Raw genomic sequence first — 11,996 nt, forward strand, 5'->3', positions numbered from 1 at the left:
GATAAGCATCCAGCAAACCTGTTAAATCCCAAGAGAAGTCGGCTTTCTAGTCTTGCGATTGCAAGGAAAATACAGCTGTTTGAAATGCTTTATGGTGATTGACGACACCTTTGTCCTGCTCTGAAAAATAGCCTGATGTGGACAAGGCCTAAGAGTTGTGACAATAAAAATCACGTGGAGTCCATTGGATGTGATACAATAGGAAGGCTAAAATATAATACTGAGATCAGAGAAACATAATGAGGATAGCAAAGAGAGGAGGGATGGATGAGTTTCTTCAGTCCCCCCAAATTCCCTAGGAACCTACACTTTCCAATGAAATGACATTCAGTCCAGTACCTATATGGCACCCCTCTTCACTCCAGAGTCCCCAGGGAATAAGCCAATCATGCCCTGGAGAGAAAGGCAGTGTGGAGGTCAACTTGCCTCTGGCTACCTTCAGAAAAACATTTCGCACAGAACTCTCAATGCTTACTGACAGACAAGTAAATGTTACTACTCCATAGCTATGGAATTGGCCCTTCCCATTATAGGAGCAGGAAAAAGGCCACCGACCTGTTGAACACTACTGTAAGGCAGGGATTATGGGGGGTAGAGGGGCTCATACCAAAGTACTTACATCTGTCATTCCGATCCTCTGGGCTAGATGAGGCTTCTCGATCCGAAATGAGGCCAGAGACAGCAAAAATCTTCTTCCCAGTGTCATCAACCTTAAGTGAACTGGGGGAACTAGATGGCAGCTGTGTCCCAAAGTCATATTCCTTGCCATCTGCATCTGAGAAGCGCAAGTGGGGAGACTCTGTGTCATGGCAGTTCTTCAGTCTCTTGGCCGGCGTAAAGGCTGACTGATAACTCTCCCTGTCCTCAGTGGAAGCAAAGGGACGGAAAGCCCCGACACCACTGTGATTCAGCATACTGATTGGAGTGCAATCTAGATTTGGGGGAGCAAACTGGGGATGGAGATGTAGTAAAGAAGGGGGAAAATCACGATTGGCAAAAGTGCCCGGCACCCCACCCTGCCGATGGTACATAGAGGCAAAGGTGTAGGAACCGTTGGTGAACGGAATATGCACGTCCTTGTCTACTGAGACAGGTACACCAAAGGGTCGTGGCTGCTGACATGGGATGGAAGCATCTCGGCTGGCCTCAGCCGTGGATGCCAGGACCATCAGTGCTGGGGATGCCAGTGGGTTGGGGAGGTAGGACGAGTTCTCCATCTTGAAGGCTGCCCGGTGTAAGTCCATTGGAGTTTCTTTCTATGGCCCGCGTCACACAAGAAGCAGTCTTCCCTGGGAGGGAGGCTGAGGGGCACCTTGGATCAGGGCAGGGAATGTTACTGGGGAATCATCCCCTTCTAAGACCTGCAGAAACAGCGAAGAGAAAAAAAGAGGGGGGAGGAAGGTTAGGGGGAGAAAAAAATGGGAAACCCCAAGTGATCGAAACACCATCCTTCTGGATTACAGATGCTCGGGCAAGAGACACCACAGGCTTTAGGAGCCAGTGGGCAGCAGCATCAGACCATTTTCATTCAGGAAAATCAATAGACAACTTACTGTGATGTACGCGTAGCTGACTTTGGTCCCTACACGTTCCGGGTGAAATGCGCCTGAGCCCAGCAAAGGAAAAAAAAATCATAAAACCTCCACATACAATATTCTCTGAACAAATGAGCTTTGGAAGGCCAAGACACCCAGTAGATTAGGTGGGGTCCATATTTTAAAGGGCTTCCAACTGCATATACCACTCTTGGCAGGCTCGATGTTCAAACAGAGACCAAGATCCACCTCTATGACCCCCTATGTGTGAGTCCTCTCTTCCCTTAACAACACCCTGATAATGAAAAATCCCTAAATCAAGCACATCTAGACCATGAACATCTGTACACGTTAGGTGGTACAAAGTGTACGTGTGAATAAATCACACATTGGCACATGCATAAACACACATCTTCATGTATCATCTAAGACTGTTTCCAGAAAGAAGTGCTGTGTGAACAAATAACAGCAACATTACTGTTGCTGCATACCCCTCTCTAATCACACAGGCTTTCTCTTTTCTGAGAAGGAACAAAACCTTCATCAATAAAATGCCTGGCGTCTCTGACAATATTTAAAACCATAATGGGTACCTTTGGCATATGTTCTCTAGCAGCGTCTGTCTTCCAGGGGCAGCAAAGAACGGATCGGTAATTTTAGTTACTAACGCACTCACTCTTAAGTAGATTTGTAAACTGCCTTGAATTTGCCATTAACATTTAGAGCAAAATGTTAACAAAATTTCTGACTTATTTTGCTCTGCTTATTGGCCCAGTCAGAGTTGATGTCCAATGAAGGCCTCTGGAACAAATTGGAGTTTGACGAGACTTCTTTCAATTTCTTTTTTAAATTTAGGTTGTACATTTTCACAGCCACTAATTCCATTTCAAAATTTATTTTTAGTGAGAAGTGGGAGAAGGACCATATATCAAAAGTCCAGATAACACAAGATGAATAGGACTTATTAACTTCAAATATATATACTAAATAAAAACTTAAATGAAACTCAAACAGTAACCAAAAATCACCATCTTCTACAAATTATAACATTTAAATTGAAAGTCCTGTCTCAAATAAAATTTACCCCCTCCCTTAAAAAAACCCCACCTAGATAATGGAGTATCTATCTTTGGTATTCCCTCAAATAGAGAAACCTCAGTTAAACTGTAGATGAATCCTCCTGGCTTAATGCAGTGCAAAGAGAGTATTTCCTTCTCCCATCCTGTAGTAGACGTGTCAATGACTGTTATTAATTGGGAAGATGAGTGCACACCATCAGACTGCTTCCTCATTTGGCATCTTTCCTTATAGACATCATTGCTAAATTACCAGATTATGTATCTCACATTAACGGATTTTTCTCTCTTCCAAATTTTAAATAACTTTCCTGTCAAGTTATAGCAGTGCAGGGAATGATCTGCCAAGGACAACCAGTTAGCCTGACAAGTCTGGGAATCCTGTTCTTGGCTGTTTTCAAGTCAGATTAATAGCCACACAACATGGATGCTCTAAAAGTGGGTCTAGGGCTGTTTCAAGGGATCTAACCAGCTTTCACAACAGAAATAACTGCTTGTCCATCAACAAGCAACGTTATATGAGGTGAGCTGGAGAAAAGAGCAAACATAATACACTGGGCGTGAGGGGAGAAATATTTCTCCCCAAAATAACCAATCACCCAGAGGATTCACTTTCTATTTTTACTTCCTGGATCACCTCATTATGTTAAATGAGTTTCATAAATTAGTAATCTGGCGACAGCACCGGACACTCCAACAGAACATGGTGAATCACTCAAACCTGGTTATTCATTTGAAACTTCATTATACTGAAAATAAATCAACAATATTTTTCCAGGCCACATCTCTTTTACTCCACTGTGTGGGCGTTGGTTTCTGTGGGGGAAGGGGCAGTGTTTTTCTTTTTCTTTCTTACCCCCTACTCACATTAACAACTTGTATAGATGAGGCTTCAGCAGACCACAGTCATTATGAAAATCTATAGTTAATACACTCCCAATGTCAAAATGTCATGGGTTTAAACACAGAACCCAAAATAAGAAAACTAACTGACCCTCTTAATTAAAAAAATATGGATTGTAAGATAATCAGCTTGATGGAGCCTTTGGGTGACTGTAAAGAACCGGGCAAAGGGAAAGTAAGTAACTGTTACTTTTCTGCCTCTATGCTGATTTTTTTTAATTTAGCACTTCGTGCAAATCCAGATTAAAATAACTCCAGCTATTGATCCGAGCAGTGGAATTGACATTAATTTTAGTTCACTTCTCACTTTGCAAAGGGATCAATAGGAAGTAATAACAGCTGACATCCCTGCTGAAAGGAGGAGAAAGAAGGGCTGAAGACAGAAATCGAAAAGCAACCAAATAAATCATCAGCTACTTTTCCACGGCATCAGACAAACTCCAAACAGATTGCAAAAAGTCTTTGTTGAATTAACTAAACAAGGAGGAGGGATCAATCTACGAAGCTAAATAAATTGTCTGGCAGGCAGTGAGGTTGGACGGAAGGACTAACAAATATTGAGTTTTAAAAATTTCAAATCCTTGACGTGATGGGTTTGGTTCAGGTCTGTATGTGTGTGGGAGTTTGTTAAATCACACACCCAACCCTGGTTTAAAGTGATTACAAAACGCCAACTAACTGAATAATTAGTGAGATCACTAATTGCGTAGTTAAACATGCCAGAATCAGGACAAATGAAACGAAGAAGCTGGCGTTCGGAACGTGAAAATATCTGTGTCTGGGCTGATGCGCAGGGCTCCCCGCTATCCGCGCGAACTAGTCACTTTCGAATAGAAAAACTGAAAGCCAGAGACAAAGTCTCTGAGAATGGGCAATTTCCTACCCCAGCCTCTGACCATCCCTGTCCAGGGTCTGGGCTTCTTGACCCCTGACGAGTTTGGGTGTAGAAGGAAGCCACACTGCTGCTGCTGCTGGGAGCCAAACCCACTTGCAAATGACTGCCACAAAGAAAGCTGCAAAGCCGCTCTCCCGGAGCTCGAGCTCTGAACGCCCACCAAACTATGATTCTGCTGGCAATTACAATGCACACACAACACTCTTATGCTTATTACAACAGGTGACATTTTTGTGGTCTCTGAACCGTTTCCAAAAGCCAGGAATGAAAATAATAGAACAAATTAAACGATATTTTTCCTTTGCATAAATAAACTTTTAAAAAATTAACAGGCAACTTAAAAAGCAAAGAACAATGGGAAATGGGGCCAGGGTAATGGGGGGTTGTGAAGAACTCAGAAAAGAATTTTTTTTTTTTTAAGTTCACAGACTTCTTTCCTAGAAGAGAATTCCCCCCGCACACCAAATGCCCAGGGGGGTATCTGGAAACACCACTCTTAACAGAAATTTTACCACCATATGCAAGGAAGCATAAGGCTAACACGGCTCCAGGGCTGGGGCCAAAGCCTACGAATCAGACCTGGCCAGGTGTCGGTCCCAGATTTGGACCCTGACCCAGGCCTAGCTTGGCTAACGGGTGCGAATCCGAGACAGCCCGGCCTATCTAGAGTGCGGGGCTGCCGGACTGCCGACTCAGCGAGCAGTGCAGAATTCTGCCAGTAAGAGTGTTAACCAGGAAAAAAAAACAACTCTTAGGGAAAACGGAGGAAGAAGTGAAGGCGAAACCTACATCAACTTCGGGCCAAGGTAGAGCCGAGGCCGCCACTCCTTGTCCTGACCTCTCCTTCCAGCTCTCGGTTGCCTTTGCACAAAGAATACTTTTGGTCCCAACAACCTCCTCCCGAAACAATCTGCTTGTAACTTTGGGGAATGAGGGCGCCGGCCGGCCGGCGAAGAATGGACAAGTGCGAGGGGCCCTGGTCCGCAACCCGACAGGGCCCGCGGGGCAGAGGCTTCGTAGGATGCTGCCTTCGATCAAAGTCCAAGTACCTCATGCCCCAAAACAGCCCCGCCCCGCAGGTCACCCGGGTCCCGTCGCAGCGCGCCATCGCTTCGCCGGGCAGCCACGGGGCTCCTAGATTCCCGTTCTCCTGCAAATGCGGGCCGAGGCGGAGTGGCCGGGCCCTTCCCGTTCCGGGACTGCGGCCTGGGAGGGAGGTTCTGCCTCTTGCGCCGCGGCGGCCCGGCTGCCGCTCGCCAAACAGGTGTGAGTCCCCGCTCGCTCAGTGCCCGGCCACGGCCCCGTCGGTCACTGGAGGCGCGGCGCCGCCCTGCCCTCGGCCTTCCCCTACACCTCGCCCCGGAACGCAGCGAGAGAACTAACGCCACTTTTGCAGGGTTCCCGCGGGCCAGGAGGGATGGGAACGGAAGACGGCCGTTTGGCTTTTCCTCGACGCTCTTTCTGCCTCTTCCCTCCACCCACCCTCGGCTCATTTTCCATTCTCAGGAAGAACCCCGAGACAGGGACAGGAGGAGGCCGGACACCCCAGCCCGTCCCGCTCCCTCCATTCTGACCCGCCGCTTCCTCACTGCATGTCTCCCCCCCCTTTTCTCTTTATTTTCCCTTCGTTCCCCTTTACCCCCCTCAAGTCAAATCCAGAACCAAGGGGAGAGGCGAGGCGTGGCTGGTGGGCATCGTGGGCAGAGAGCGCCCGAGTCTTCCCTCCTCAGCGGCTGCCGGGGCAGGGAGGCGGCTCAGGCCAGAGACGGCGGGCTGGCCGGGCCAGGCAGGGCACAGCTCCACACCCAGCGCCCCCACCCCAAGCCTCCTCCCGGAGCGACGCGCATCCAGTTCGGGGCCCGGGCCCTGGTGCTCCACCGGAGCCGCGGCCAGGGCCCGAGAACGCCCCCCGTTCTCCACGGGAAGCGAGAGCTCTTCCTCTGCCTCCCAGCAGCTCGAGCCCCCACTACTTGGGGGCTCCTGCGCGCCCTCGCCGGCCGGGGTCCACTCGGGCCTCGAGCTCTGGGAGCGGAGGACAGAGCGGGCATCCCCTCGGATGGCCGGCCTCACCGCCGTGGGCGGCCTCGCCCGGGGGGCCACACGGAAGCTCTCCGCCCAAGTTTGTGTGCCCTGAAAGAAAAGGCTTTCCCTGACAATGCACAAAGGCGAAACGCTCAGGCCGAGCCCTGAAAAGCCCGGGGTTGAGGAGGGGGGTGGCTGGAGTCTCGGGAGCTCGGGGCCGGGCTCCGGGCAGAGAAGGTCGCTTGGCGCGGCTGACGAGCGCGGCGCGGATGGCTGCAGTACCGCAGCGACCAGCGTGTTCGCTGAAAAGTTTTGTTCTCAAGTCGGAGGAAGAGAAATTGTTACTCAGTTTAAGGCAGGTAAATCTATGTTTAAAATAAAACTACAAAAAGAGGAACATGCCGCTGTCTATATGGTGGTCCTCCCATCCTGCTCCGTTGAATCGCCGGGAGAGGAGTCCCAGCCCCGAAAATCCCGGGAGACCCCCTGCGGGTTGGGCTGCTCTCAGGCCAGACGGGTCCAGCCGAGCGGAGCGGGGAGTTTACCGGTGGCATTAGAAGGGTCCACCTCTGTGCCAGCACCTGCCTCCTTCCAGCCCGCAGCGGCTCTCCCATCCCACCCTCCTCCCTCCACGCCCTTCACACCCGCCCCCGCCAGAAAAGTAAGCCGACCAGCTGGGGGCCCAAGGCTCCCAGTCTCTCCTCGGGTGCCCCACCAGGCGGATAGTGCGTAGTGTGGGGGCAGTCGGGGTCCTTTCTCATTCGGATCGCCCTTTCCCCATCCTGCCAGCCGCTTCGGGCTCCCCACTCAGTACCACCCGTCCCGGCCCCTCCAGAAATCACCGCGGGATAGACTGGGAAGCCCGGCGAGAGGGTATTCTCGCTACCGACCCAAACAAAGTGGGGATGGGGCTTATTAAAAGATGGAGAAAAGAAGTCATGCTCCTTTCCCTTGCTGTCCCCTCACCCTCCCTACTTGTCCAATTCCCGCGTCTGGTCCCTCCCCCTCGCACCCCCCAAATAAAACACATTAAGGAAAACTCAAGACGGAAAGTTTGAGTGAGGCAGCGCACGGAGCGCGCAGGGCACAGATGCTGGGAGGCTCTGTGGCTTAGATCTAAGACGCGCCAGTACAGGTCTCAGCCCCTGCCCCTGCCGGGGGTTAGCTGCCCAAATCCCTAGGAAAAGAACCCGGAAAGTTAGCCAGGTTTCTGAGCAGCCCGGCGGCCCTCGCACCCACCCCTCTGGTGTGTGCACACACACCCACACACTCCTTTCTGTTCTCCATACTTGCCGTGGAAATTCCTTGGGAGAACGGTCGCACTTTTCAGGACACGGAGGGAAGAAGGCGGTGAGTGTGGTGCATGAAAAGTCCCGGGTGCACAGGGCCGGCGGAGGCAGCGGCGGCGGCGGCGGCGGCAGCGGCAGCAGCAGCAGTAGGCGGCTGGCCCCGGGTTTGTGTTCGCGAGCTGCCTGGGATTGCATGTACAGATTAAGAGACTCGGTTGGTGTGAGAGAAGGAGCAGTGCTGCCTCTCAGCGCTGGCTCTAATCAGTGAATGAGCCTCCACTCTCCCAGGGACTCGAAGACACACACACACACTCACGGGCGCACGCACACACACGCACATTCTCTCACACTCACACACATACAGGCACTCTGAGCACTGAATACATTAGGGCACTAAGGGACTCTGGGAAATGGAGTCCAGACCCAGGGCACTTCTGGAGAACAAACCTGCTGGCCCTCAGCAAAGAGTTCCAAAGTCTTGGAGTGGTGAGACACTGTAAACTGAAGAGAGTTCTTGTTTTTGCTCATCGCCAAGATTTAAATAAATGGTTTGGTGATCTTCTTGCTTTCTTGACCCAAATGTGACCAAGAGTAGATGAGTAAATCTTTAAGACTGACACCCACTTAAGCAAAATGACCCCTAAATCCTGGCTCCTTCATAAACTCTGCCTTTTTTTTTTTTTTCCAGAAAAAGAATCTTACCTACTGATGGGCTCCTGGAATGCTTCTCTAGGTGTTTGCCTATAATAATAAGATAATAAATGAATATAAATAAAACGAATACTTTTAGAGGGAGTGGGGAGGGCCTAGTTTAGCACTCAGGTGTGAGCATTAAATTTTTTATTGGTGTTTATATTTATAGTTCTTTCTTTTCAAATCATTTTATATCATCATTTAATTTACCACATACATAAGATAAATAGGGTAAATGGATGGAGAACTAACATTCCCTGAGTTCCTCCTAGGAGCTGGGTTTCAGGACTAAATGCCTTACATAATCTAATTTTATCCTCAGATTAATTCTGAAGATAATATTATCACTATTTTAAATATAGAAGAGGAAACTGAAGTTGAAGGCGTTTTTTAATTTGTCCATGGGAACATGGTTAAAAAGTCTAGAATAGCAGGTAGTCCTAGCTCTAAAAGCAAAGCCCAACCCAAATCTAACCCTGGTTTTAAAAAATCAATCTTTTTTTCTGTGGTTCACTGTCTGTAACTACAGATTTCTCATCTGGAAAAAAAATGGGGGTGGGGGGAATAGTATATATTGATAATCCACCCTGAAAAGAACCATATGGGATTACAAATTGTCTGAAAACACAGAGCCCTGGAAGTCTCATTCTTGCTATTATTTCATAATCCTTTTTCTTACGCTTAACATTAGGTAGCATCTAATTATTATGTATGTGTTGTTTGTATTTTAAAATTTTAGTTACAACTCTTGTAAGTTAATGGTTAATTTGACCAACCTAAATTTTTTGTTTATGACTATTTCTGTCTCTGTAAATCATAGGATTAGGGCTGTTTGTTTAGGAACTTCTAAGTCTTTATCCATTCATTCGTACAATAGCATTTATTGTTTGAGGCACTACTCTTCCCCGTAGATTATTCTTTCCTGCTGGATTGTAAACTTCATGAAGCCCTGGCTGGTGCAGCTCAGTTGGTCATGCATAGTTCCATGTATCAAAGGGTTGGCCCATGCCCATGGTTTTGGGGTTTCGGGATGGATCCCAGGTGGGGTAGGGGGGCGCGAATGTTTCTCTCTCTCCCTCTCCCCTCCTCTCTAAGAAAAATAATAATAATAGTAAAATAAAGAACCCTGTTCTCTTTCCCTTTTTTCTGATGATTAAATAAATAAATAAATATAAATAAATAAACAAACAAACTTCATGAAGGTAAGGAACCCTGTTTGCTTTATTCAGCATTGTACCTCAACATCTAACAGTGTCAATCTTAGTTGAATAAATAGATGAGGATATAAAAGTAAAATGAACAAATAAAATTTCTGCCCCCAAAGAGCTCAGCATCTAGTAGAGAAGACTAGAGTTAGAAAACAATTTGATGACTGTGATAATTTAGTATGACCATGAAATGCATTGATCTAAGACAAGTTTGACAGTGAAAAGAAGAACTATTAGTAATTACACTGGAATGGCAGGTGTGAACAAGAAACATCTGAGCAAAGAAGGTTGACTGGGCACTCTAGCTACATCAGGTGTTTCCTTGATTCATTTAACAGGCTTTTAGAGAACTCTAGTGTGGTGGATTGAAGGAACTAGCAAGCCACTTGATTTCCCTAGAAATTAAAGTATGAGGCATTGAGTGCAAGACATAGAAGAAGTGGGGCAAATCACAAAAGGCTATGTATACTAAGCTAAGGAAAGTGGACTTTATCCTACAGATGACAAGAAATCCCTTGAGGGTTTTTCAGGGGTGTGACATAGTAGGATTTCTGTTTTAAAAAGAGCACTAGCTACTGGGTGAGCAGGGTGGAGCTCTCCCTGACAAGAGGCAGGAAGCTTTAAGAAGTCTGTTACAGGTAATTCAGTTGGGATATAGTAGAGCCTAATCCAAGGTACTGGGGCAGTAGGAATGAAAAAGAGAGGATACACTACAGTGAGATCTAAAATGTGAAATCAACAGGATTTAGCCACTTATGGCAGATGAAGGCAGAGGGAAGACCCTATATAAATCCTAAATAGGATTTTATTATTTATAGGGACAAGATGCTGTCAGTACTTTAATGTTCATTAGTAGTAAAAGGCTTCCTCAAATTAGTTTATAGAGTTCCCATAAATCCAATGGACATTCACAGGTAGATGATATAGATAAGAAGCCCTATGCCAATCATCAAGCCAAACATTTTTAACTGCTATCATATGCAACAGTTTGCAATATGATTCAAGCACCTAGGAATCAGAAAAAATAATCACTGTCTATAAAAACAATCTAAATGAAAAATTAAGTGCAAAAAACCCCACAAAACCATAGCAAAATTATATAATGCAAAATTGAATATGTAATACTTCACTAATTCACAGGTCATGTGTCCAGCAACCTCAGCTATCCAAAACACAATGAACTAGGAAATAAGCAAAAAGGGTCCAGAATAAACAAAATAAACATTACAAAGTCCATGAACTAAAATCCTCAAGAATTCTTCAAGCCTTCACTCAGAGGCTGATTTACTCTTTCTTAGGTACAATTCTAATAAGCTTGATTATTTGGCTTTCCCACTCATAGCTGATTAAGATTGTCAAATTAAAAGGGGGCAGCCATTAAAAAGAATTAGATAGACTTGGATGTACTTACATGCAAGAATACCTGTTGTATATTGTCCAGTGGTCATATAATGGTATGCATGGCATGATTTGATATTTGTACATACATGAGTAGACACACACATTGACAGAAAATGACCTGTAGAAATATACATTAAACTGCTAACAATGGCTATGCCTAGAGAGTGAGAGTGTGGATGTGGGTGAGTGTTGGCGTGGGGAATGAAGGGAGGACTTTGAATTTTCACTTCAAATACTTCTGTTTGTTTGTGTTTCAATGAACATATATCACTGGGATCTGTTGGACTGAATTGATTTAAATTTGAGGACAAGACTCAAGAAGGATTACCTGACTTCCCAACACAGGACAAGGTGCTCCAGTGTATACCCTCATAGAATTGTGTGCTTACCCATCAAAGCTAGTATTAAACTATACTGAAAGAGTCTGCTTACTTGTCTGTCTCTCAGTCTAGACTTTAGGCTTTTTTGTTTTTCCAATTAGCAATAGTCATGCCTTGGATAAACTTCATTGGCTACGATACTGCCACTGAGCAAAGCTAGATTCTAGGCTTCTTGCAGGGAGGGACTGTTTCCTCACCACTGCATCCCAAACACTTAACACTAGTCTGAAATAGCACAGTAGGTGATTGATGAATATGTAGAACGAATGAATGAGTAGCCATTAAAAATTCTTAAGACAGGAATGACATGTTCAGATCAAGGTTTAGAAATGACTTTGGAGGCAATTTTAAATGTAGACTGAAAAAGGATAAGACTGGAGATCAAAGAAACTAGGGGGGAAAACTGCAAAAGAAACATAGGACATACTGGTAAAAGACTGTCTTTTCTTAATAAATGTCTTTCTGATTGGTTAATTTGATTAGATATTTATGTTTATTTTACAAGGCTGATCCCTTTATTCTCGTAGAATTCCTGAACAGAGGATATTCAGTTACCTTGTTCAGGAAGCCTTCCCTGACCCCAACCCCCATCAA

At 46.2% G+C, this 11,996-nt stretch overlaps 1 protein-coding gene and 1 pseudogene across 4 annotated transcripts in view; both read right to left on the reverse strand.

Moving 5' to 3' along the window:
- RNF220 (ring finger protein 220) overlaps nucleotides 1-8,089 on the reverse strand; it is a 228,946-nt gene extending 220,857 nt beyond the window's left edge. For 2 of the 4 annotated variants that reach the window (XM_036255493.1, XM_036255489.1), the window contains exons 1-2: nucleotides 7,721-7,990; nucleotides 620-1,361 (exon numbers count right to left, since the gene is read on the reverse strand). In XM_036255493.1, the coding sequence (XP_036111386.1) occupies nucleotides 620-1,244 (625 nt within the window). In that variant the 5' untranslated portion in view covers nucleotides 1,245-1,361; nucleotides 7,721-7,990. Of the gene's footprint in view, nucleotides 1-619; nucleotides 1,362-7,720 lie in introns of all 4 variants that reach the window. The other 2 variants (XM_036255491.1, XM_036255490.1) reach the window with 2 other exon arrangements.
- A 3,320-nt stretch (nucleotides 8,090-11,409) lies between these two features.
- Nucleotides 11,410-11,560, reverse strand: LOC118627471 (annotated as a pseudogene).
- Between the last annotated feature and the right edge of the window lie 436 nt (nucleotides 11,561-11,996).

This window comes from Molossus molossus, unplaced genomic scaffold (assembly GCF_014108415.1).
Source record: "Molossus molossus isolate mMolMol1 unplaced genomic scaffold, mMolMol1.p scaffold_m16_p_12, whole genome shotgun sequence".
Taxonomy (NCBI): Eukaryota; Metazoa; Chordata; class Mammalia; order Chiroptera; family Molossidae; genus Molossus; species Molossus molossus.